Source organism: Odontesthes bonariensis, chromosome 16, assembly GCF_027942865.1.
Source record: "Odontesthes bonariensis isolate fOdoBon6 chromosome 16, fOdoBon6.hap1, whole genome shotgun sequence".
In the NCBI taxonomy this organism is placed as follows: domain Eukaryota; kingdom Metazoa; phylum Chordata; class Actinopteri; order Atheriniformes; family Atherinopsidae; genus Odontesthes; species Odontesthes bonariensis.
This window is the reverse complement of record NC_134521.1, coordinates 894731-916559: the sequence shown is the minus strand read 5'-3', so window position 1 is coordinate 916559 and position 21829 is coordinate 894731. Positions and strand designations below refer to the sequence as shown.

Genomic DNA, 21829 nt, shown 5'->3' with positions numbered 1-21829 from the left:
TGTTATCTTTAACAGACCAGAAGAGAACATGGCTGCTTGGAAGGAAAAGATCAGGAAACGAGTCGGCACATTTGTTCTGACGTCACCACTGTACTCTGCTCTGATTGGCTGATGCCCCATAAGGAGGTCCGGTGGGTCCTTAAAGCCTGGAGTTCATGCAGCAGCTACAGAGGAGCCTCGACCACACGGTAAGCTTCAGTCTAACTTTTCTTTCTCTGATATGTTCGCACTGTGAACTTCACTTCAGAGAGTTCAGAGTTCACAGAGTTCAGAGGAGCACAAACTTCTGCTGTTTTACATTAAATACACTGGAAAAAATCAAAGTCTTACCAAGTATATTTGTCTCATTTCTACTCAAAAATATCTCATTACACTTAATATGAGACACAACTGCCTAAAAAGCTCTATTTCAGCCAGATATAGGGACTTGTTTTAATACAATACATCTGGAATATCTTGTTAAATGAAAAAGTCTTGAAAACAAATTATTTCAGTCACATGTCATATGAAACAAGCTTTTTTTTTACATTTGAAGAGCCGATTTTCACTAGTTCCATTGGCAGATTTTTTTGCTTATTTCAAGCAAAAACGTCTTTTATTTGTTGTTTTCTTTAACTTGTTTTTGGAGGGGCATTTGTTCCAGGGTATGTTACAGAAAAGGATGATCAGAAATATGTTTTTACAGTAGAATCATGTTAAATGAGCAGAGCTGTTCTCAGGGTCTCAGAATGAGCAGTTTACATCCTTAAAGACGCGGAACTAAAAGTTCTCTTTCCTCTGAGAGGAAACATGGTGTGAAAATAAATCTGAACCCAAGCCGATGGCGCTCCAGCTCTCTGAAACAAAGCGTCGGCTCAGGCCTGGTTTCCGCTGGTGTTAGACGGGACCTACGAGTGAACTTTCTGTTTCACTCACAGCCTGGAGCTCAGGAAGCATTTCTGCTCCGGTTACACCTCGCTCTCTTAGTGCAACAAGTACAAAAATAGACATAGAACGAGGCTAAAGTAGAAACAAAAGTAGAATAAAAACTATGTATATGTAAGAAAAAAATAAAGATAAAATAGGTGGAAAAATATGTACATAAGTATTTAGTGAATATAAACAGTGATATATTTCTATATGGCATGACATTACATGAAAATATATGTATAAAGAAAAGTAGACCACTTTAATTTCAATTTATATTCATAAATATATACATGAATCCTTTCTGAATTATTTAACAATTTTTCTCTATAATTTCTGTTCATATATCCTATTTTCCCCGGAAATAGTTTGCAGATTTGTCCTTTTTAGTGAAAAAGAAACACCCAGGAAGCATTTCTGCTCCATGTCTGCAGATGTTGTTCCACAGCTGCCAACCAGACGCTGGACACACGGATCTTTAATCCTACCTGACTGTTATTTCATCGTCCTGAGCCTGAATCATGGGGAACTCCGGCTCAGTTACTAATTCAACTCCGTATGACTGGATATTTGACAGAGGAAGACAGGTAAGTGTTATCTAATGAGAGCTTCACTTCTGTATAGAATCATTCATTAATTTCTCTTCCTCTTTTCTAGTTTGGTGAGGATGTTTGTACGCTGTACAGAAACAGCAGCAGAGAATACTCTGAAGATTTCGGCAGCAGATATAAGCTGTACTTTCGATATGAAGGCCACTCAGACTGGGACCTCTGGTCTTGGGGTGACGGTCATTCATTAACCTTAAGAGAGAGCAGCAACCGTGAACGTTTTGAACTGGTCTGCAACGATTGTTCTGGTCGGGTAGTCGACAGCTGTCCCCACTTTGGTGAGTCTGAATCAGACAATAAGTGAACTGTTTCCATAATTGTCAGTATATAAATGTTTTGTCCCCTTTTTTCTTCAGAGGAGTGAAATCTATGGTGTGGAATGACAGAAATATCCCAAAAAGAATAAGAAAATATTAAAGGATTTGCTTCCTCTCTCTGAGCAGCCACACTTTAGCAGAAGCTTTAGCAAATCAGAATCAGAATCAGAATCAGAATTCGTTTTTATTGCCATTGTTAGTGAACAGTGTTCACTAACTAGGAATTTGCTGCGGCGTAAGGTGCAAACATGTAACAGGGATATAATGATAAAAAATAAAGAATAAAAATATATGAATATAAAATGTACAAGGTGTGTACAACAATACACAGTAACCAATATACAGAGCAACAACAGTGCAGTTTCGTTAGTGCAATTTTAATGATGGTAAAGTGAAGTAAAGTGTCTGTGGCAGGTTATGAAGTGATTATGAAGTGTTCATAAGTCCAACTGCAAGGGGGAAAAAACTGTTTTTGTGACGGGAGGTCCTAGTCCGAATGGACCGAAGCCTCCTGCCTGAGGGGAGTGGTTCAAATAGTCCATGTGCAGGGTGAGAAGGGTCAGCTGTGATCCGACCTGCTCGCCCCATAGTCCTGGAGACGTGCAGGTCATGGATCGATGGGAGGCTGCAGCCGATCACCTTCTCTGCGGAGCGCACAACTCGCTGCAGTCTGTGTCTGTCCCTGGCAGAGGCCCCGGGATACCACACCGTGATGGAGGAGCAGAGGATGGACTCGATGATGGCCGTGTAGAACTGCACCATCAGCTGGGCCGGCAGCTGAGCCGGCAGCTGGGCCGGCAGCTGGGCCGGCAGCTCGGCCTTCCTCAGCTGTCGCAGGAACCACATCCTCTGCTGGGCCTTCCTGGTGAGGGAGCTGATGGTCGGCTCCCACTTGAGGTCCCGGGTGATGGTGGTGCCGAGGAACCGGTGACAATCCGCAGTGGTGATGGGGGTGTCAGTGAGGGCGAGGGGGGGCAGGGGGGCTGTGGATTTCCTGAAGTCAACGACCATCTCCACTGTCTTCTGGGCGTTGAGCTCCAGGTGGTTGCTGCTGCACCAGGTCACCAGCCGGTCCCCCTCCCTCCTGTAGGCAGTCTCATCGCCGCCCGAGATGAGTCCGATGAGGGTGGTGTCCTCCGCAAACTTAATAAGTTTAACAGAGTCATGGCTGGAGGTGCAACAGTTAGTGTACAGGGAGAACAGTAGAGGTGACAGTACACAGCCCTGTGGAGATCCTGTGCTTAATGTCCGAGTTGCAGAGACACTCTTCCCCAGCCGCACGCGCTGACTCCGGTCTGTTAGGAAGTCTGTGATCCACCTGCAGGTGGAGTCGGGCACGGAGAGCACAGAGAGCTTGTCCTGGAGCAGAGTGGGAAGAATCATATTAAATGCAGAGCTGAAATCCACAAACAGGATCCTGGCGTAGGTTCCTGGGGAGTCCAGATGCTGCAGGATGAAGTGCAGGGCCAGGTTTATGGCGTCGTCTACAGACCTGTTGGCTCTGTAGGCAAACTGCAGAGGGTCCAGGAGAGGGTTGATGATGGATTTGAGGTGGGATAAAACCAGACGTTCAAAAGTCTTCATGACTACAGACGTAAGAGCCACAGGCCTGTAGTCATTGAGTCCTGTGGCACGTGGTTTCTTGGGGACAGGGACGATGATGGAGGACTTGAAGCAGGTTGGGACGTGGCATGACTCCAGGGAAGAGTTGAAGATCCCTGTGAAGACCGGGTTTCCAGCTTTAATTCAATCTTTTCATTTCCAAATGAATTTTTCTATACTTTTACAGATGTATGTTGTTAAAATATGTTTCTGCATTTAGCAGAAAAGCCAGGCACACCGGTGTGGAGTAGAGCAGGTCCCAAGGAGAAGAGAAAGCTAGTTGTTGAGCAGGTTCGTAGACAGGAGGAAATGTTAAGCGGTGCAAAGGCTAAGCATGGACGGTGGTTGAATTGGGAAGGTGTAGAGAAGAAAAAGCCTTAGTTGGAAAGAACTATGGAGTATGGAGGAAAGGAGTATTAGATTTTTGATTGGGGCAACATATGATGTATTGCCAACTCCCCAGAACCTGAAACTCTGGGTAAATGGAGACCCGTTATGTTCGTTATGTTCAGGTACTGCAACCCTAAGGCATATTTTGTCAGGTTGTAAGGTTAGTCTGTCACAAGGCCGGTATACATGGCGACATGACCAAGTATTAAGAAGCTTAGCTGCAGGTATTGAAGATAAACGAAGGCAGGTAAACTTAGGAGGGTCTAAGGTGAAGAGAGTTGCAATTCAGTTTGTTCAAGAGGGGGAGAAAGTGAAAAAGACGATAAGGAGGCACGGCAGCTTGGAGGATGCTTGTGATTGGGAGATGCAGGTAGATTTAGGAAATAAGCTTGTTGTTCCCCAGGAGATAGCCTCTACAAATCTAAGGCCTGATATAGTCTTGTGGTCTATGAGTAGAATGAGAGTCTGTTTCATAGAGCTGACTGTTCCTTGGGAGGAGTTAGTAGCAGAAGCATATGAAAGGAAAAAGCTTAGGTATGTGGAGTTAGGGGCAGAAGCAGAGCAGCGAGGATGGAAGGTTAGAATCTGTCCAGTGGAAGTAGGATGCAGAGGATTTGTTGCAAAGTCTGTTGTCTCATTGCTGAGGGAGCTGGGTGTAAGTGGGCAGAGTGTGAGGAAAATAGTGAAGGAAGTGTCAGATGAGGCAGTAAAGTCCAGTCAGTGGATTTGGATTAGAAGAAGCAATAGCAGCTGGGGGCCCAGCAGGGGCAGCACTTAGGGTAAACAGACTTTTGGAAGAAGCAAAGAAGAAGTTGAAGATATTTAAGTGGAGGGTGTGGCCCATGTGAGCCTTTTGAAACCAGGCGGCCATTTTAGGTGAGTTGGCCTGTATGGCTTTGTTTCTGCTGGCATTGTTAGTAATTATAGGACTGAGTTTGTCTGCTGAATCTGCCAGTGTGTCTTGTCCTGCCTCCACCTCTGGCACCCTCTATACTTTCATTACCCCCTACCCAGAACCAGGGTTTGAATCCGGTTCCTACTTATCTTTACCTCTTCTATTTCTACCCCCTACCCAAACCAGAGTTTGAATCCCGTTCCTACTTATCTTTACCTCTTCTATTTCTACCCCCTACCCAGAACCAGGGTTTGAATCCCATTCCTACTTATCTTTACCTCTTCTATTTCTACCCCCTACCCAGAACCAGGGTTTGAATCCCATTCCTACTTATCTTTACCTCTTCTATTTCTACCCCCTACCCGAACCAGGGTTTGAATCCCATTCCTACTTATCTTTACCTCTTCTATTTCTACCCCCTACCCTGAACCAGGGTTTGAATCCCATTCCTACTTATCTTTACCTCTTCTATTTCTACCCCCTACCCGAACCAGGGTTTGAATCCCATTCCTACTTATCTTTACCTCTTCTATTTCTACCCCCTACCCGAACCAGGGTTTGAATCCCATTCCTACTTATCTTTACCTCTTCTATTTCTACCCCCTAGAAAGTTTCTTGTTAGTAGGTGCTCCATAGGCTGAGATATTGAAACTGGAAAAAAACAAAAAAAATTATTTGGAGAAAACGGCATTTAAAGATTTAAATAGGGGAATTCAACATATTTGTATTGGAAACAATTGCTCCAAAACAGAATAAATCTTAGTGATACTAATATTGCATAAAATAATCTTATTGATAAAGAATACAAACTCAATACAATACAATAAAAGATCGCATATCAATTCATTAAGACGTGCGACATGTATGATCAGCCACTGCTTTGTCGCACAGTCAGTCCAAAAATGAAAAAGCTTAGTTAATTACATTCTTTTTACAGGAAGAATCGAAGAAGAGAAGCAAGAACAGAAGAGACGCCAACAAGAGGAGCAACGCAGGAGGGAAGAAGAACAGAAGAGACGCCAACAAGAGGAGCAACGCAGGAGGGAAGAAGAACAGAAGAGACGCCAACAAGAGGAGCAACGCAGAAGGGAAGAAGAACAGAAGAGACGCCAACAAGAGGAGCAACGCAGAAGGGAAGAAGAAGAGAAGAGACGCCAGGCCGAGCTCGAGCGAATGAGGAGGATTCAAGAGCAGATTGAGCAGCAGAGACGTGAACAAGAAAGACTAGAACAGGAAAGACTAGAACAGGAAAGGCTAGAACGACAAAGACTAAAACGGCAAAGACTAATACGGGAAAGACTAGAACGGCAAAGACTAGAACAGGAAAGGCTAGAACAGGAAAGACTAGAACAGGAAAGACTAGAACAGAAAAGACTAGAACAGGAGAGACTAGAACAGGAAAGGCTAGAACGGCAAAGACTAAAACAGCAAAGACTAATACGGGAAAGACTAGAACGGCTAAGACTAGAACAGGAAAGGCTAGAACAGGAGAGACTAGAACAGAAAAGACTAGAACAGGAGAGACTAGAACAGGAAAGACTAGAACAGGAGAGACTAGAACAGAAAAGACTAGAACAGGAGAGACTAGAACAGGAAAGGCTAGAACAGGAGAGACTAGAACAGGAAAGACTAGAACAGGAGAGACTAGAACAGAAAAGACTAGAACAGGAAAGACAAAGGAGGAGGATCCAAGAACAGATTGAGGAGGAGAATGAGGCCTCCAGAAGAACGCTCTCCCAAGCGAAGGAAAGGCTTCAGGAGCAGCAGCATCTCAAAGCACGAGGGCGCCACCTGCAGCACAGCCAAGTTCTGCACCAGATCGTGGAAGATCATGCAGCTCACATAGAGAGGGATGAGGTTGGTTTTAAACGGGGATTCCTGGGCTTACCAGAGAAAATCCTTTTCATATTTACGTTGAGTTGTTCAGTGGACACAGTTATCCAAAGATCTGCTTCAGTGGAGGAAGAAATGCAGGTCTGCACATTAAGAGCCAATTAATTTAAAATGTATTTATGTACAGAGTACAATTAAAGTTGGTGAAGGGTCCATGTGATGTTAGGATGTTAAAGGTGTCACTGTTGGGTGTCATCTGCATAGCAGCGATACAAGTAGCAATACGAACTCTTAGAGTCAGTATCATATTCATACGAGGAGGATATTCTGTGAGAGGAAGTCCACAATTTTTTTTTTCCTCTTTTGGAACCTTAAATAGAAACAGAAAAAGCCAAACTAGTCAATAGTTCTCGACTTGACTTTACCCGAGCCTCCTTGAATGCAGTGAAGTAGTCATCAGACGTATCAGAGCTGGTACAATCCGAGGAAGTTTCATTCTCCATATAAAGACTTCCTATCTAACTAACCGTTTACGGGTCCCAGGTATTTAACCTCTTGTAGGGATGTTGGTTTGTGGGTTATTGTTACTTTTGCTCGTAATTTAATCGAGGCTTTCCCTCTCTTTTAATGCAGCTTGGTGAAGTGGAGCAGGAATTTGAAGAACTTTTGACAAAGTACCAAATCACAGAGAATGAAAATGTAAAGACAGACCTGGAAGACAGGATGAAGACTCTCCAAAATGAGCTGATATCAAATCATTTCAGAGAAAACGAGATCCCCATCTGCCCACTGTGGGCTTTGGACCAGGCAACTGGATACGTGGAGCTGCCTCTGACTGAGAGGTTCAGTGTTCTGGAGGCGGTGGTGAAGGTTACACTGGAGGGTAACTCAGAATTTGAGGCTGGACAAGACAAGAAGATTGAATTCCTCCTGAGTTTGCAAGATCAGCTGCATGTTACTAATCCAACATTGGCCAGAAAAGTGTTAATAAATGTTCTTGATATGACTTCGCCGCTGCCCAAAGCAGGGAAGGAGATCCTCAGTCAAATCCTGTTCAATAACATCTGGACACGAAAAGAAATCAAGCTTTTCATGGGAAGGGCCCGAAGCATAGATCAGGAACAAGTCACCCAGATCCTCCACAAAGTGTGCACCTACCGGCTGAGCTGCCTCCTGGCTCTCTCTGCACTAAATGACAAAGATCCTGTAGCCTATATACAAGGCTGCGTATCATCTGAGGCCGACAAAGATGGTGACACCATCTTGAGTGAAATGCTGGACAAGAACTACCCAGAGCACATCCTGTCCCAGCTGGAAGATATTCTGAGGTATGTTGAAGATGAACTGCCCAAACAGAGGAGAGTGAACATTACTGCAAAGATGATTGAAGAATGGAAAAGAATGATAGTTTCACTTGATTTCGCTAAGCCTAACACTGATACTCTGAAGAAGGTCCTGGTTGTGCTGTCCATAGCCGTAAAGAAATGTACCACATTCACCACTGCAAGAGGGGAGAAGGTCCAAGGCTACTTCCCCAGACTGACTCAGCTTGCATCGTTGCTTTTACTGCTGCTGCCACAGTTTCAGGATAAAAAAGGTTGTCTCCTGGAAATTGGAACTGGAGAAGGAAAGACTTGTATTTTAGCCATGTTTGCTACGATCCAGGCAACACGAGGTGCAGCGGTGGACATCGTGACAAGCTCTCCTTTGCTTGCAATTCGGGATCAAGAAGAGTGGAAAAGTCTTTATGCCCTGTTTGGTGTGACATCATGCCCCGTGCCTCCACAACATCAGGACAAAAGCTCTTTTGAGAATCAGGATAAACTGCTTGAGAAGGCGTACGAGAAGCAAGTAGTTTATGGTACCGTCAGTACGTTTGCAGCAGATATACTGAGACAAGAGTTTGAGAAGAAAACCACTCGAGGGCACAGGAAGTTTGAGTGTGTGATTGTGGATGAAGTGGACTACATGACGCTGGACAGTGGAGTTCAAGTGACCTTCCTGTCACACCAAGCCAGCAGCTTGAGGCACGTGGAACAAGTCCTGACGAACATCTGGGCCATGATGTCCGGCTGCCGCCCAATAGAGATGTTTGAAACTGGGGAGATCCAGTGGGCAACCAGGATCCAGCACTTTCACAAGACTATGAAACAAGCTGCGATGGGTCCAGAATCTGAGGATTTTCCAGAAAATGACATACTGATGCTGGGTGCCAAGCTGGGGTTTTATCCACAGGAGGACATGGACGCACTGAACAAAGCAATGACTCAAACACAAACGGAGAACGACAGCTCTGAGGACGACAGGTGGAAAGCCACTGAAAACATCATGGCCCAAATCGGACCTAAAGAGCAGTACGAGCTGCTCAGTGAACTTCAGAGAACAGCAGATCACAGCGTGGCTGTAGATTGTTACTCACTGGTCAATAACAAAGCCAATCTGTACAGGAAGGGAAGCTCTCACAGAGGTCCTGATGTCAGCATGCTTCTGCTGCAGAGTGGACGGGCCTGTGAAATCATGTCTGAGGAATCTCTCATTGAGGGAACTGTTGACAAATTAAAATCTCGGATTAAATATTCCAGTGAATGTTCCTTACAGTCAATGAAGGAATCTGAGGGGTTTATCGTGATTCCGTCTTTCTTGAAGGAATACCTTGGGCACCAGCTGACCGTTTTTGCTGAGAATGCCTTGAAAGCCATCAGAATGACTCCAGGAAGAGAGTACATGATCGACAAGGACGCCGAAGCTGACAGAGCTGGTTTCCTTGGGGCTGAGAATCATCAGTATGATGCCATAATTCCAGTGGACTTTCAGGCCAGTGGAGTGCTGGAGAAAAACAAGCGCTGGGGGGACGGCCTGCAACAGTTTCTGGAGATGAAGCACCAGCTGGCAGTTTCACAGCTGTCCAACGTGACCAATTACATGTCAAATGTTCACTTCTTTAAAAGGTACCTCAGTGGAAAAGGCATTTTTGGTGTCTCTGGGACGTTAGGGGGCGAAGCTGAGAAAGTATTTCTAGAACGACAATATAAAACGGCGTGTTATGCCATTCCAGCTCACCGCCATAAAAAGCTCGTAGAGCTGCCGGCAGTTCAGGTGAGAGGAGGAAACGCCGAGTGGATCCAGGTGATCGGTGAAACTGCATGGAGAGCTGCCGACAGGGGGCAGGTTGTCCTGATCATTTGTGAGGATGTCAAGACTGCAGATGAGCTGAAGACTCAAATGCAAGGCCAAGAAAGATCACCTGACCAGATCACCATGTACACAATCAGTGCAAAGCACAACATCGAGAAACAGACGTTTGGCCGGGGAAACATCATCATTGCTACAAACCTCGGAGGCCGTGGGACGGACATACACGTTCAGCAGGAGGTAAACGAGCGTGGAGGACTCTTTGTGCTTCTCACGTACTTCCCTGGAAGTCAGCGTGTGGAGAGGCAGGTCTTTGGGCGCACTGCCCGAAAAGGAAACCCGGGTATGGTGCAGATGGTACTCAACCAGCACCATCTCGTACCGGCATACCAAGGCCATTCAGTGGAAACCATGAGACAGCTCAGAGAGGAGTACGAGGTCAGCCGTTTAGATGGCATGGAGAGAAACGAGCTGTTTGAAATCGAGTCAAAGGAAGATCTGTTCTCCAGATTCTGTCAATTTCTCTGTGACTTTGACAAGAATTACACACAAAAGGAGAGGAGTGACATCACATCAATGAGGCTGAAAGATGTTCCACAGTGTTTTAAGGTCCATCGTGACAAGTTTGATTATCAAACTGCGCTCAATGCTTTGAAAGAATCGTGGGCTTTGTGGCTCATCCTCCATGAAGAGCGCATCGGTGAGCGTGATATCCCCACACTGAGGGAAGACCTGATGAAAGACTTACAGAAGACTGCTGAGCTCCTCCTGAAGGGGAGAAGCAGCAATTTCTACGACTACATCGAACTGGCAAAAAGCAGAACCGCCATGCACCAAATCACAAAAAAGAAAAGTGACTACGGAGCTTTACGTTATTGGCAGAGTGCTGCAGAGTGTGATCCTTTCTACAGTGCTGTGGCGCTTTATAACCAAGCATACATCACAGTCAACCTGGGGAAGAAGAACTACATAACTGAGGCTAAGAGGTTATTGGAGGAAGCAACGACTGCAGTTGATGTATATCTGTCTGAAACAACCAACACAACGATGTTTTGTAACTTCTCAGTGACCAAAGACTTTGCACCCCACCACAAAGACAGCAACCTGCAGAGCCAGATGAAAGCCAGGATGAGTGTCTTCAAAGCTTGGAAAGGGTACATTGAAAGTGCCTTGAAAACTCTTGAACAGATTGAAAAAAGCAAAGGTGAGGCAATAACAGAGGATTCCAGTGTCTACAGTCTATCAAGAGACCAAGATCCCATCACCACTAAGGAACTGATGGTCCTCCATGAGTTTGGCCTCTGCATGGTGTTCCAGGTTAAAAAGAAGCCGGAGTTCTCCCTCGATGCTCTGATTTGTTGTTGTCTTGGTGCTCTTCAGGTAGCAGCAGGGGTTCTTGTTTGTACTCTGTCATGTGGCAGCGCCAGTCAGTTTGGACTTGGACTGATCAGTGAGGGAGTGTCTGACATGATTCATGGAATCAAAGGCATGATACAGGGGAGCTTTGATTGGGCCGAGTGGGCGATATCCAAAGCTATCAGCATCGTGGTGTCTCTGGTCTTTGGAGGATTCAGCAGACTGAAGAAAGCTGTGAGTGCTGTGGGTAAAGGGACAAAGGGCCTGATCACTGGGGCTAAGACTTACTCGGCCATCACGGTGAAACAGTGTTTTAAACATGCAGCAAAGTACACTGTTCAGGAACTGGGGAAGCAAGGATGTGTCACCGCTCTGAACTATGCTATCGACAAGGGAATGGAAGCTTTTTTCAAAACAGTTCTGAGCTCTGCCTTCAAGGACAAAGTACTTTCGTTGATAAGAGCTAATGTTCGCCTGGATACAGTTCTCACAGACTTTATTTGCTCAGGAATACCAAAGACTGCCATAAAACAAGAGTTTAATGACTTCAGAATCGACAGGAGATGTGAGGAAGAGATGCGTCAGTCAGTGGATATGATGACAACAAGCATTATTCCTGACCTCATGATGGATTGTACCATGGTTATGAAGGTTCTTGACAGACTTTCAGAGGTATGTGGAGCTATAACAGGACATGTAGAGAAACAGAAAGGATTGCAGTTGGCCATGAAGTGTTTGAAGTCAGCTCAATACATCACACTTTGTACACAAATACAGAGATCCTTTCCCTCAGAGGACGTCATCAATAACACCTTTATTCCTCAGTTGTTGGAAACCATGAATGAGCTACCACATGAAAAGTACGACCAGGATGGAAGACACCAGTTATCAGATGTGGAACGTCTTAAAAAAGAGCTCATCAACATCATAGCAGAAAGTGTTTCAAACTCATTTGTTGAGGCTTGTTCCAGGCACATGTCCTCCTTCATGAACAGAGCCTGCATGACTAAAATAAGCAACGCTGCTGGTAGTGCTGTCAGCAATTTACTTGGTAGGACTGATGCCCAAAGTTTCTTTGACAACCAGGTGTATAAGCACCATGTAAACAAGGCCATCCGAGGTCCATGTGAGTCCCTATCAGAGGCTGACAAGAAGGACTTAGACTGTTACATTGAGGGTATCTGTGATGTTAACCGGCCTGCTACAGCTTTGGACATCCATGTCCTCACTCAAAGTGACTCTCTTCAAGGAAAAGGCATCAGACTGATGGTGGTGGACAAACATGGGCGCAAACTTTCAGAGGATTATTTTCCAGGAAAGGACAGTTCTGCAGGTGATATCGTGCTCCAACTGAAGAAAGATCCAGAAACTCCACAACAGTGAGTAACACTTAACACTTACATTTTTAGGCCCAAGCACTGAAGGTGGTGCCGACGCCTGTTTTATCTATAGTGTGTGTTATTCTTCTTCTCCCCATTGAATCACATCTTCCATTTATATAGATTACACATAATTATGGGTGCCAATGCCGAAGGCATTAGACACACATATTACTCTGTTGCCAGACTCTTATTATTCTCCCGTTTCCGCCCTAAAGTTCGGCGCGCTACTAGTCTAGCAGCGATGGTCTGACCGGCATAAAAAGCACACCGCATTGATCCGGAATGGTGTGCAATGACTTTTGGTTCTCATTAGTCAAAAGGAATTCCGGAAAAATGGGAAAATTGTGGATGGGAAAATGCATTGAAAATTGAAAAATAGGGCAGTTAGGGGCAAACTACCGTATTTTAGAGGCCTTATAACTCAGCCATACAGCATCACACAGACCTCATTCAAAGTTTAGATATGATAAGAGACTCTCAGCTTTAACAGTACTAAAGGGTTTGTTGATACATTATACAGCTTTGACACAACGGCAGCTTACGTTTTAGGTAGACTAAAACTCGGCCGAGGTGCTTCTCCCACTCAAATCCCCACTCTAAATTTGATACTGCACCAATTCCTCGAACAAATGTCTCTCATGTCCAAAATATCTGCCCGATCTGGACAAATTTTACTTCAAAACGTAGGTATTTTTGTCCTCTGTCACCGGAAGTCACAGTCATTGAGCTCTGCCTCACAGATTTCTCACAAATCACTTCTGAGCACAGAGAGTCGCCCCTCCAGCTGACATTCCGCCCATTATAAACTTCTAAAATCATAAAATCCAGGCGAAAAATTATTTTAAAACTGCCATAAAAAATAACACCCACATAGTAGCCTAATGAAAATTACACCGCTGACTTCTGCCGTCTCTTGTGGCACTGACGGTTCAAGAATGATACGACTTTTACTTTTCGAACAGCGACTGTTTGTTCGAGACAGTCTAATTTTAAGAAGCCATAGTGTGTGCACATGTGTCAGTTTGCTCTCTGTCTAACACAGACGAGCCGCAGCTGGTTCCGTCTCCGTAGCAACGCATTAGGAGCCCGCACCTGCTCCTGTTACCGGGGCAACGCCTCGTTAGCCTGCTCTGTTCTGAGACTGCTTATGAGGGCAGAGCCAAGATGGCTGCCCTGTTATAACAGCTTAATGTTATAAATCTGATCTGCTTTTCTCCTTTAAACTGATAGTAAGGGGAATATTGAAAATACCCACAATGCAATGGGAAAATGCAATGAAAAGCACTTAACGAGGCCATTTTGAAAATGCCATAAAAGCTGTATTTTAAACAGGACTTTGATAAAAATGACATAGCTTTCTCCAGCAGACCTGTCCTCTCCATTCTGGGTCTCGTAGAGATTTTGAAACTGCCATAAAAAAAACGAGCCACACATAGTAGCCGAATAAAAAATTACACCGCTGGCTTCTGCCATCTCTTGGGGCGCTAACGGTTCAAGAATTATTCGGATACGACTTTTACTTTTAGAACAGCGACCGTTTGTTCCAGGCCTACGAATCACGATTAAAACGCCAAGCAAAAAGGAGAGATAAAGAAGCGTCAGTTGGAACTCACGAACCGTAGCTGTGTCTCCTAGCAACAACTCATCAGCCTGCTCTGTTCTGAGACTGCTAATGAGAGTAGAACCAAGATGGCTGCCAAGGTGGAGCCATTTTGGGCATTGCAGGTGTAGTGAATTCTGAGAGAGGCCGCCTCAAAAACCGGTGCAGAAAATGAGTGATGAAGAAAGCTGCTGAAACGGACGTAGTCGAACAAAAGAAATCTTTATTTCTGTCGTCAGGTCCGTCTCATTTACAGAAAATGCATCTTCTGGGAGAGCCTGTTGTCAAATGGAAAAGCTCTCTGCTCTTGGAGAGAAAGTTCCTACGTTTTAAAGAAGATTCAAGGCCACTGGTCCAGGCGTAAAGCCAAGAGATATGGTCTGACTGTAAGGATGTCTCATATCAAATCTACCTTATTTGGGCATATTAAGGGTTTATTTTTCAGTGTATCTCAGTGTCTTGCACGGAGACGCGCGGAGGCGCACGCAACAATTATGCACTTGAAACTATCCAGCTGCGAACTCAAATGAACCTGACAGATTTCCTCATGTGCCTTGGGCCCCATTTTGCCTGTGAGTCCATACACTTCACAGGCATTTTGAAAATACCCACAATGCAATGGGAAAATGCATTGACAAGCACTTAACGAGGCCCCAAAATGCATTTTGAAAATGCCATTAAAGCTGTATTTTAAACAGGACCTTGATAAAAATGACATAACTGTCTTCAGCAGACCTATCTTATGAATTTTGGTTCTCGCAGAGGACCAAAATGCAATTGGAAAATCGATTAAAAAGCACATAACAAGCCAAAAATGCCAAAAACGGCCCTATTTTGGAGGCCTCATAACTCAGCCATACAGTATCACAGAGAACTCATTCAAAGTTTATATGTGACAGGAGACTCTTAACTTCAACTGAACTAAATGTTTTGTTGATAGGGCGGGCAGTAGATTGGCACCCATCAAAATTTCTTCAGAAATTTTCTAGTTGTTATAATCATGTGTAATCCACCAAACATACCAGGATCTGTACAATGAAACAAGTATGACATATTCTGGTTATTTTGAGATTATCTGGCTTAATCAGCTCTAAATTTATACATCTCCCTTAGTGGTGCTACAATGTTCATTTATCAAAGTTAACTTTGGTTTTCCAAGGGCACTTTCGCACCAGGATAGTCCAGGGGACTCTGGATTGATTGGGTGGGCAATGCTGAAATGTCACTCCTTCATTGAGTTTTTTGTAGATAATGTGCTCATATTGGCTTTATCGAATAAGGTTATTTTCAGGAGAGGCTCAGAGTAGTCGCCTCCCTGCACCAAAAACAGATCATTGAGGTGGTTCATGCATCCCATCTTCCTTCTTTTTGGATGAGGAGGCCTTGGGGCAGACCCAAGACCTGCCGGAGAAACAACATCTCTCAGCTGGCTTCAAACGGCTCCGGGACCTTTTCCGTGTACATTTCTTCTGTTATTACATCTACAATTTTCTTTTGTTTGTAGGACAGAAGGAATCCTCTCAAAGCTCTGGAAACGGGCCCGGGGTGAACAGAGCCCCTACAGTGGACACTTTGAAATTCTCAGACGTGATGGTTCTGTGGTCCCGGTGTATTCAGAGGGTCAGAACTGCCTGTACCATGCTGTTGCCCAGGCAACCAACAGGTCAGCTGATCCGAAACAGCAGGCGGTGATCCTTCGTAACCAAGTCAAACATTCTGTGAGTTCTTTACACACCACATATAATTATGGGATTAATGTTAATATTGTTGGCATGAGTGAAATGTTACGTTTTTTTTATTTGTAAGATACCAATAATTCTTCAAGAAATTTGAAATCTGATAAGAAACATGGATCGATTGTTTTTTTGTGTTCTTCTGTCAGAAACATTCAAACACTCACATTTACAAACAGGCTACATACAGAGGCATCCGTGCTATTTAATGTGAGGAAGAGCTGTGTTTTAGGACAAATGTCTGTCTCAAAAAGACAAACTGCTGTATCCCCTCATGTTTCAGTCCTACGACCTGCGTTAAGCACCTGAGGTGTTCTCTGATCGTCTCTGATCGTCTCTGATCGTCTCTGATCGTCTCTTATCGTCTCTTATCGTCTCTGATCGTCTCTGATCGTGTCTGATCGTCTCTGATCGTCTCTTATCGTCTCTTATCGTCTCTTATCGTCTCTTATCGTCTCTGATCGTCTCTGATCGTCTCTTAACGTCTCTGATCGTCTCTGATCGTCTCTGATCGTCTCTTATCGTCTCTTAGCTCCAACAGGACACGTCCAGGTATGCAGCGGTTCTGAAGCTGCAGAGAGGATATGAGGAAACCAACAGGTCACCTGTGAAATACACCATCGCTGGAGGAGGAAGGAAGACACAGCATGAGGCCAAAGAAATGTTTAAAGACAGACTGAACACGACTAAGATGGAGGATCTACCTGAAAAAGATCTCTCTATTATCAAAACCTACAACCTTGGTCTGATTGGAAAATTTGACGAGTAAATTAATTTTAATCTGAGCAACATTTTATGTGTTAAAGCTATTCTAAACAAATTTCCAACACATCATAAACTTATCATGTAAATGTAAATGTTGCTTTTTTTTCTTTTAAAGCATAAAAGGGGTCCGGAGGGCAAATGGATCTACAAACATCAACCCCGATAACAACAGCAGCTCTCCTGTGAATGCAGACCACATCCCACCTATAAACACCTTTCAGAAGGCCCATGAAATGTTGAACCGGCCCGAGAACAGAGAGCTGAAAGAAAAGCTGATAAAAGATCACGCAGGACTTTATTCAATGGTTGATGGAAGAGGAAACCGCGGGCTGTGCAGAGAGGTTCTTACACACCACCACAGACTGGCCCTGACCACGGGCAACAGCACAGAGTCTCAGGCAGTCCGGTAAGAGCAGCCCTCTCCTGGTTTCACCTGAACTGAAAGGTTCTCTCTGTGAACACTTCCCTTTCTTTTCTTGCTGTTTGCAGGACAAAGCTCGCCCAAGTTCTTCTGAGTGGAGATGAAGTCAAACTGATGAAGATGTCAATGATCGTGGCCAATCCAGAGATGTCAGAGTCTCTCAGACGGGACGCAGGTGTGTTGAAAAGTGGTTTAACCCTTTGTGCGGTCTTAACATTGTGTTTACTCCCCTCTGTCCTACCAGAGCCCCAAAATAAAGCAACTTAATTGAATTTTAAATCCAAAATCTGTTTTGTATGATGAAACCACCTGTTATTGATCTATTCAACTCAACTCAATACATTTTTTATCATTTATTTTTTGTTACACAATACAAAAAGACAATCACCAGTTTTCAGGATTACATCTTTTTTTTTTTACCACAAACCAACTGTCAGTTGGACCAACAGTTTTCTTGTTTTCTCAGTTTTCTTTTACATAATAAAGGTTTATTATTGTTGTTATATAAATGTAAAGTAATTACTTCTGAATTAATTATACTGAAAGGGAAAAAAAACAGTGAACTTTTTTCTGCTGTTTAAATGTTTTTATAATTCACGGGTCACTTTGGACCCGCAGGACAACAGGAGGGTTAGAAATCATCTCCGGCCCATGTTTACCATCCGTCAGGGTAACGAGAGGTTGATTTGATATGAAACTAATTCGGTTTTCTTTGATCATGAATTCTCCAGGTATCACTCGAGGCAACAACAGACCTGATATTTTGTCCAGAGAAGCGACCAGGCAGTACCACGGAATTGGAGACCATCTGTTGGTGAATGAATACCACAAGATGGGAGTCATAAACGAGAAGGCAGCAGAAAGTCTTCATCAGTGGCAGAAAGGCCAACTCTACTCCAGGAATTCAGCAGAATATCACGAACTCCTGGATGTGCTGAGACATAAATGATTATAAAAGCATCTGACCTGTTAAACACCTTTTATGTGCAGCCGCAGCCAAACGGCCGGACACACCTGCCAATTAAAAATGAATGGGTATGGGTTAAACCCAACACGGCTGTCCATTAAAAATGAATGGGTAGGAGTTAAACCCAACACGGGTGTCCATTAAAAATGAATGGGTATGGGTTGAACCCAACCTGCCTGTCCATTAAAAATGAACGGGTATGGGTTGAACCCAACACTCCTCTCCATTAAAAATGAATGGGTATGGGTTGAACCCAACACTCCTCTCCATTAAAAATGAATGGGTATGGGTGAAACCCAACATGCCTGTCCATTAAAAATGAATGGGTATGGGTTGAACCCAACATACCTGTCCATTAAAAATGAATGGGTATGGGTGAAACCCAACATGCCTGTCCATTAAAAATGAATGGGTATGGGTTGAACCCAACATACCTGTCCATTAAAAATGAATGGGTATGGGTTAAACCCAACATACCTGCCAATTAAAATGAATGGATATGGGTTAAACCCAACATACCTGCCAATTAAAATGAATGGGTATGGGGGAAACCCAACACGGCTGTCCATTAAAAATGAATGGGTATGGGTTGAACCCAACCTGCCTGTCCATTAAAAATGAATGGGTATGGGTTAAACCCAACACGGCTGTCCATTAAAAGTGAATGGGTATGGGTTGAACCCAACATACCTGTCCATTAAAAATGAATGGGTATGAGTTAAACCCAACACTCCTCTCCATTAAAAATGAATGGGTATGGGTGAAACCCAACCTGCGTGTCCATTAACTCATTGGCTGCCAGCCATTTTCACTGCAGAGAGACCCATACTGCCAAGTGTTTTACAGTATTTTGACTGATTTTCCAAGACCCACAGAAAAGTGTGTCTTATGACTATGTACACACCGTAATTACCAAACGAAAGAGTAGACTCTCCTCTTTCATCAGGAAAAAAAGTTTGTTTCTACCATTTTCAGTCCTTTAGTAATAGACAGTAGAACATAGGTTGGTTTCACCAAAAACAGCTGTTGTTGAACAAAAAAACTGAGAAAACGAGCTTTTTTTGTGCAAAGTGGCACTGCTGCCACCTTGCGGGTAATTTTGCCAGTATATTCTCTGCTTAGTGTTTACAAGCCTAAGATTTAGTGACAAACTCCGCTAGATTGTCCCCCAGCCCGCTCCGTTAAAAAACACAATCGACGTCTATAGACGTCTTTGGCAGTCAGCGTTTTTTTTTAAATTGACGATTATAGACGTCAATGGCACCGAAAGAGTTAAAAATGAATGGGTATGGGTGAAACCCAACACGGTTGTCCATTAAAAATGAATGGGTATGGGTGAAACCCAACACGGTTGTCCATTAAAAATGAATGGGTATGGGTTAAAATGGGTTAGAAATAAGAACAATAGATACAATCAGATAAAATCAGGAGTTAAAATGTGATTACGTTTTGAAACTCAAGCTTCAGATAATAAGTGTTTCTTCAGCCTGGACTTAAATACACTGAGTGTTTCAGCTGATCTGAGGCTTTCTGGGAGTTTAAATGATGAAAACAAGCTTTTTAAACGCTACATCAGTATTATCACATATTTACAGGCTGTATTCTTTATATTTGCTTGTAAACATTATAACTTTGCTTCTGCTTTAGATAAACGAAGGAAGAGTTTCTTCAGGTTTATCGTAGTCTGTACACTGGTTTATGATAAGTTACGCAATAAATAAATGAACCCCTGCTGCTGTAAAATCAAATGGTCTCTGTGTTTTCTTACCATATTTTTACGGTGTGCCTCAGTGTGTGTTTTAACTTTTGGAGGGACTGTGAACTCCTTGATTCATCCAGAATAAGTACGTAAACTTTTTGTTCTGTACCATTTAGCTTTTTTCAATACTTTGACTGCTAAGTAGCCTTGCTGCTGGTTTAGGCTGCGGCTACACGAAAACGTTTTTCACTGTAAACGATACTTTTTCTTATCGTTTGGCTGTCGCGGCCACACGGAGCCGGCGTTCCCACTACCCCAAAACGATAGTTTTTGAGAACGGGTTCCAGAGTGGGAAAGTTTGAAAACGGCCTCGTTTCGTTTCCATTGTTACAGCTAAAACGTTTTTGCGGCAGTCACACGTTGACGCTGTGAGCCAATTTTAACACTTCTCTATTGTCTCGCAGCGTGGCGTGACACAGTGGCGTGTGTACTGCATCGTTTCATCGTTTTCATCCGTTTTCGTCTGGACCTGAGTCTTTAAAGCAGCGCGTTGCCGTGTGGTCGCAAGAATTTTCGTACCCGTTTTAAAAAAAAACCTCGTTTCGTTTTCGTGTAGCCGTAGCCTAAGTTTCAATGTGTGATAACAGCCCCCATTGAAACTAGTTTCAGCCAAGAGTGGCCAATTTGCCTGTTAATCTGTGGGAGGGGTCTGCATGACCCAAGTTCTTTTAAGTCAGCCAAGGTAGTGTGTTAGCTCAGTGTGTGTTCTAACTTTTGGAGGTACTGTGAACTCCTTGATTCATCCAGAATAAGTAAGTAACAGTTATCTTGTGTACCAGGCTGCTTTTTGCAATACAATGACTGCTAAGAAGGCTTGCTGCTGGTTTAGTTGGAGTTGAAGTTCCTTCTGACAGGAGATTCCGCCAGACGTTCCCAGCAGACCCTCACAATACGTTTGTGTAACCCACAGTAAAATATGAATAAATACAAACAATTAAATTAGATGCATAAATAAGGTAAAATGGTTCAAATGTCACAACTGATTAAATAAGAGTAATTAAAAAAGGGTGGGATAATAATTTCATGGAAATGTTTAAAAATGGGCCTATATAAAATACCGTCCCTTTAAGAGATCCATGGTCGTTTGCGCTGTACCCCTGTTTTGTGTATTGTTGTACACACCTTGTACATTTTATATTCATATATTTTTATTTTTATTTTTTATTTTTATCATTATATTCCTCTGTTAGTACTACATACTGCAGGGGTGGCCAACCCGCGGCTCCCGAGCCGCATGCGGCTCTTTGTCTGGCTTCATGCGGCTCTTACGTTCATACCAATTTTTTTTTTTTTTTCGCTTCGTTTGAGTTCAATACGGCAGCGGTCTCCAACCTTTTTTGCTCCATAGACAATATTTTCACGGACCGGCCTTTCAGGTGTGGCGGATAAATACTACAAAATAAAATAATACAACTAACACTAGTGATGGCTCATGCGCACAAGCATCGGCTCTGAGAGCCGGCTCGCATCAAGTGAGAGCCGACTCCAAGTTTTTTTCCATTCGCTGCTCAGGTTTCACTTTCAGTGCTCAGTCCCAGCTCTGGTTACACAGAGCTTTGTTATGATTGGCCAGCATGGGACCAGCACGCGGTATTCATGTGAGAATTAAGGAGTTTGGTTCTGGTTCTGGTTCTGTTCTGTGGATTTTTTTGAAATTTTTTGGTTCATTTGTCCAATAAAAAAGTTTAATTGAAATAAACAAATGTAAAAGTGGTTTTGTCACAGCATAAATGCAAAGAATTAGGCAATTATAAGGTCTCTCATAAAAACACTGAAAGCAAACGGGTTTTCAATACATAAACCATGATTTTTTTTTTTTTTTGCAAAGTTAAGGTAAAATATAGGCTACAAAAGATCCTAAATAAAGAGCAGAACTTCCCATCACTAACTAACACAGACTCTGTGGTATTTAGTAAATATAATAATAAACTTGAATCCACTGTGTACTTGTGTGTAACTTTATTAGCAGCGTCCTCCTGACGTAACATCCTCTCTGCCTCCTAATGCTGCGTGTACACCAAGAGCGACCTACGCTACCTGAGCGCCGGAAATCATTATTTCTCTATGGAGGGTGAGCTACCTGGGCTACCAGAGCAGATTCTCCAGTGGCGAAGCTACCTGAGTGACCAGAGCGGATTCGAGCGATTAAACTCAAGCTAACTT

At 43.6% G+C, this 21829-nt stretch overlaps 2 protein-coding genes across 3 annotated transcripts in view; one reads left to right on the top strand and one right to left on the bottom strand.

Annotated features, from left to right (window-relative positions):
• The window catches only part of LOC142401780 (uncharacterized), a 337909-nt gene that overhangs the window by 57456 nt on the left and 258624 nt on the right, over positions 1-21829 (bottom strand). The gene's annotated exons all lie outside the window — the stretch shown is intronic.
• On the top strand, positions 4-19655 carry LOC142401779 (uncharacterized). Of its 2 annotated transcripts, XM_075487243.1 has the most exons (10): positions 9-188; positions 1341-1493; positions 1564-1792; positions 5656-6575; positions 7185-12418; positions 15526-15739; positions 16287-16519; positions 16635-16925; positions 17009-17115; positions 17672-19655. In XM_075487243.1, the coding sequence occupies exons 2-10, from the start codon at positions 1428-1430 to the stop codon at positions 17887-17889; spliced, it is 7512 nt and encodes a 2503-aa protein (XP_075343358.1). In that variant the 5' UTR covers positions 9-188; positions 1341-1427; the 3' UTR covers positions 17890-19655. The 2 variants fall into 2 exon arrangements, 1 of the variants encoding a protein (XP_075343358.1); XR_012773202.1 differs by lacking the exons at positions 15526-15739; positions 16287-16519; positions 16635-16925; positions 17009-17115; positions 17672-19655 and adding an exon at positions 14615-15489 and having other exon boundaries at positions 4-188; positions 7185-14146.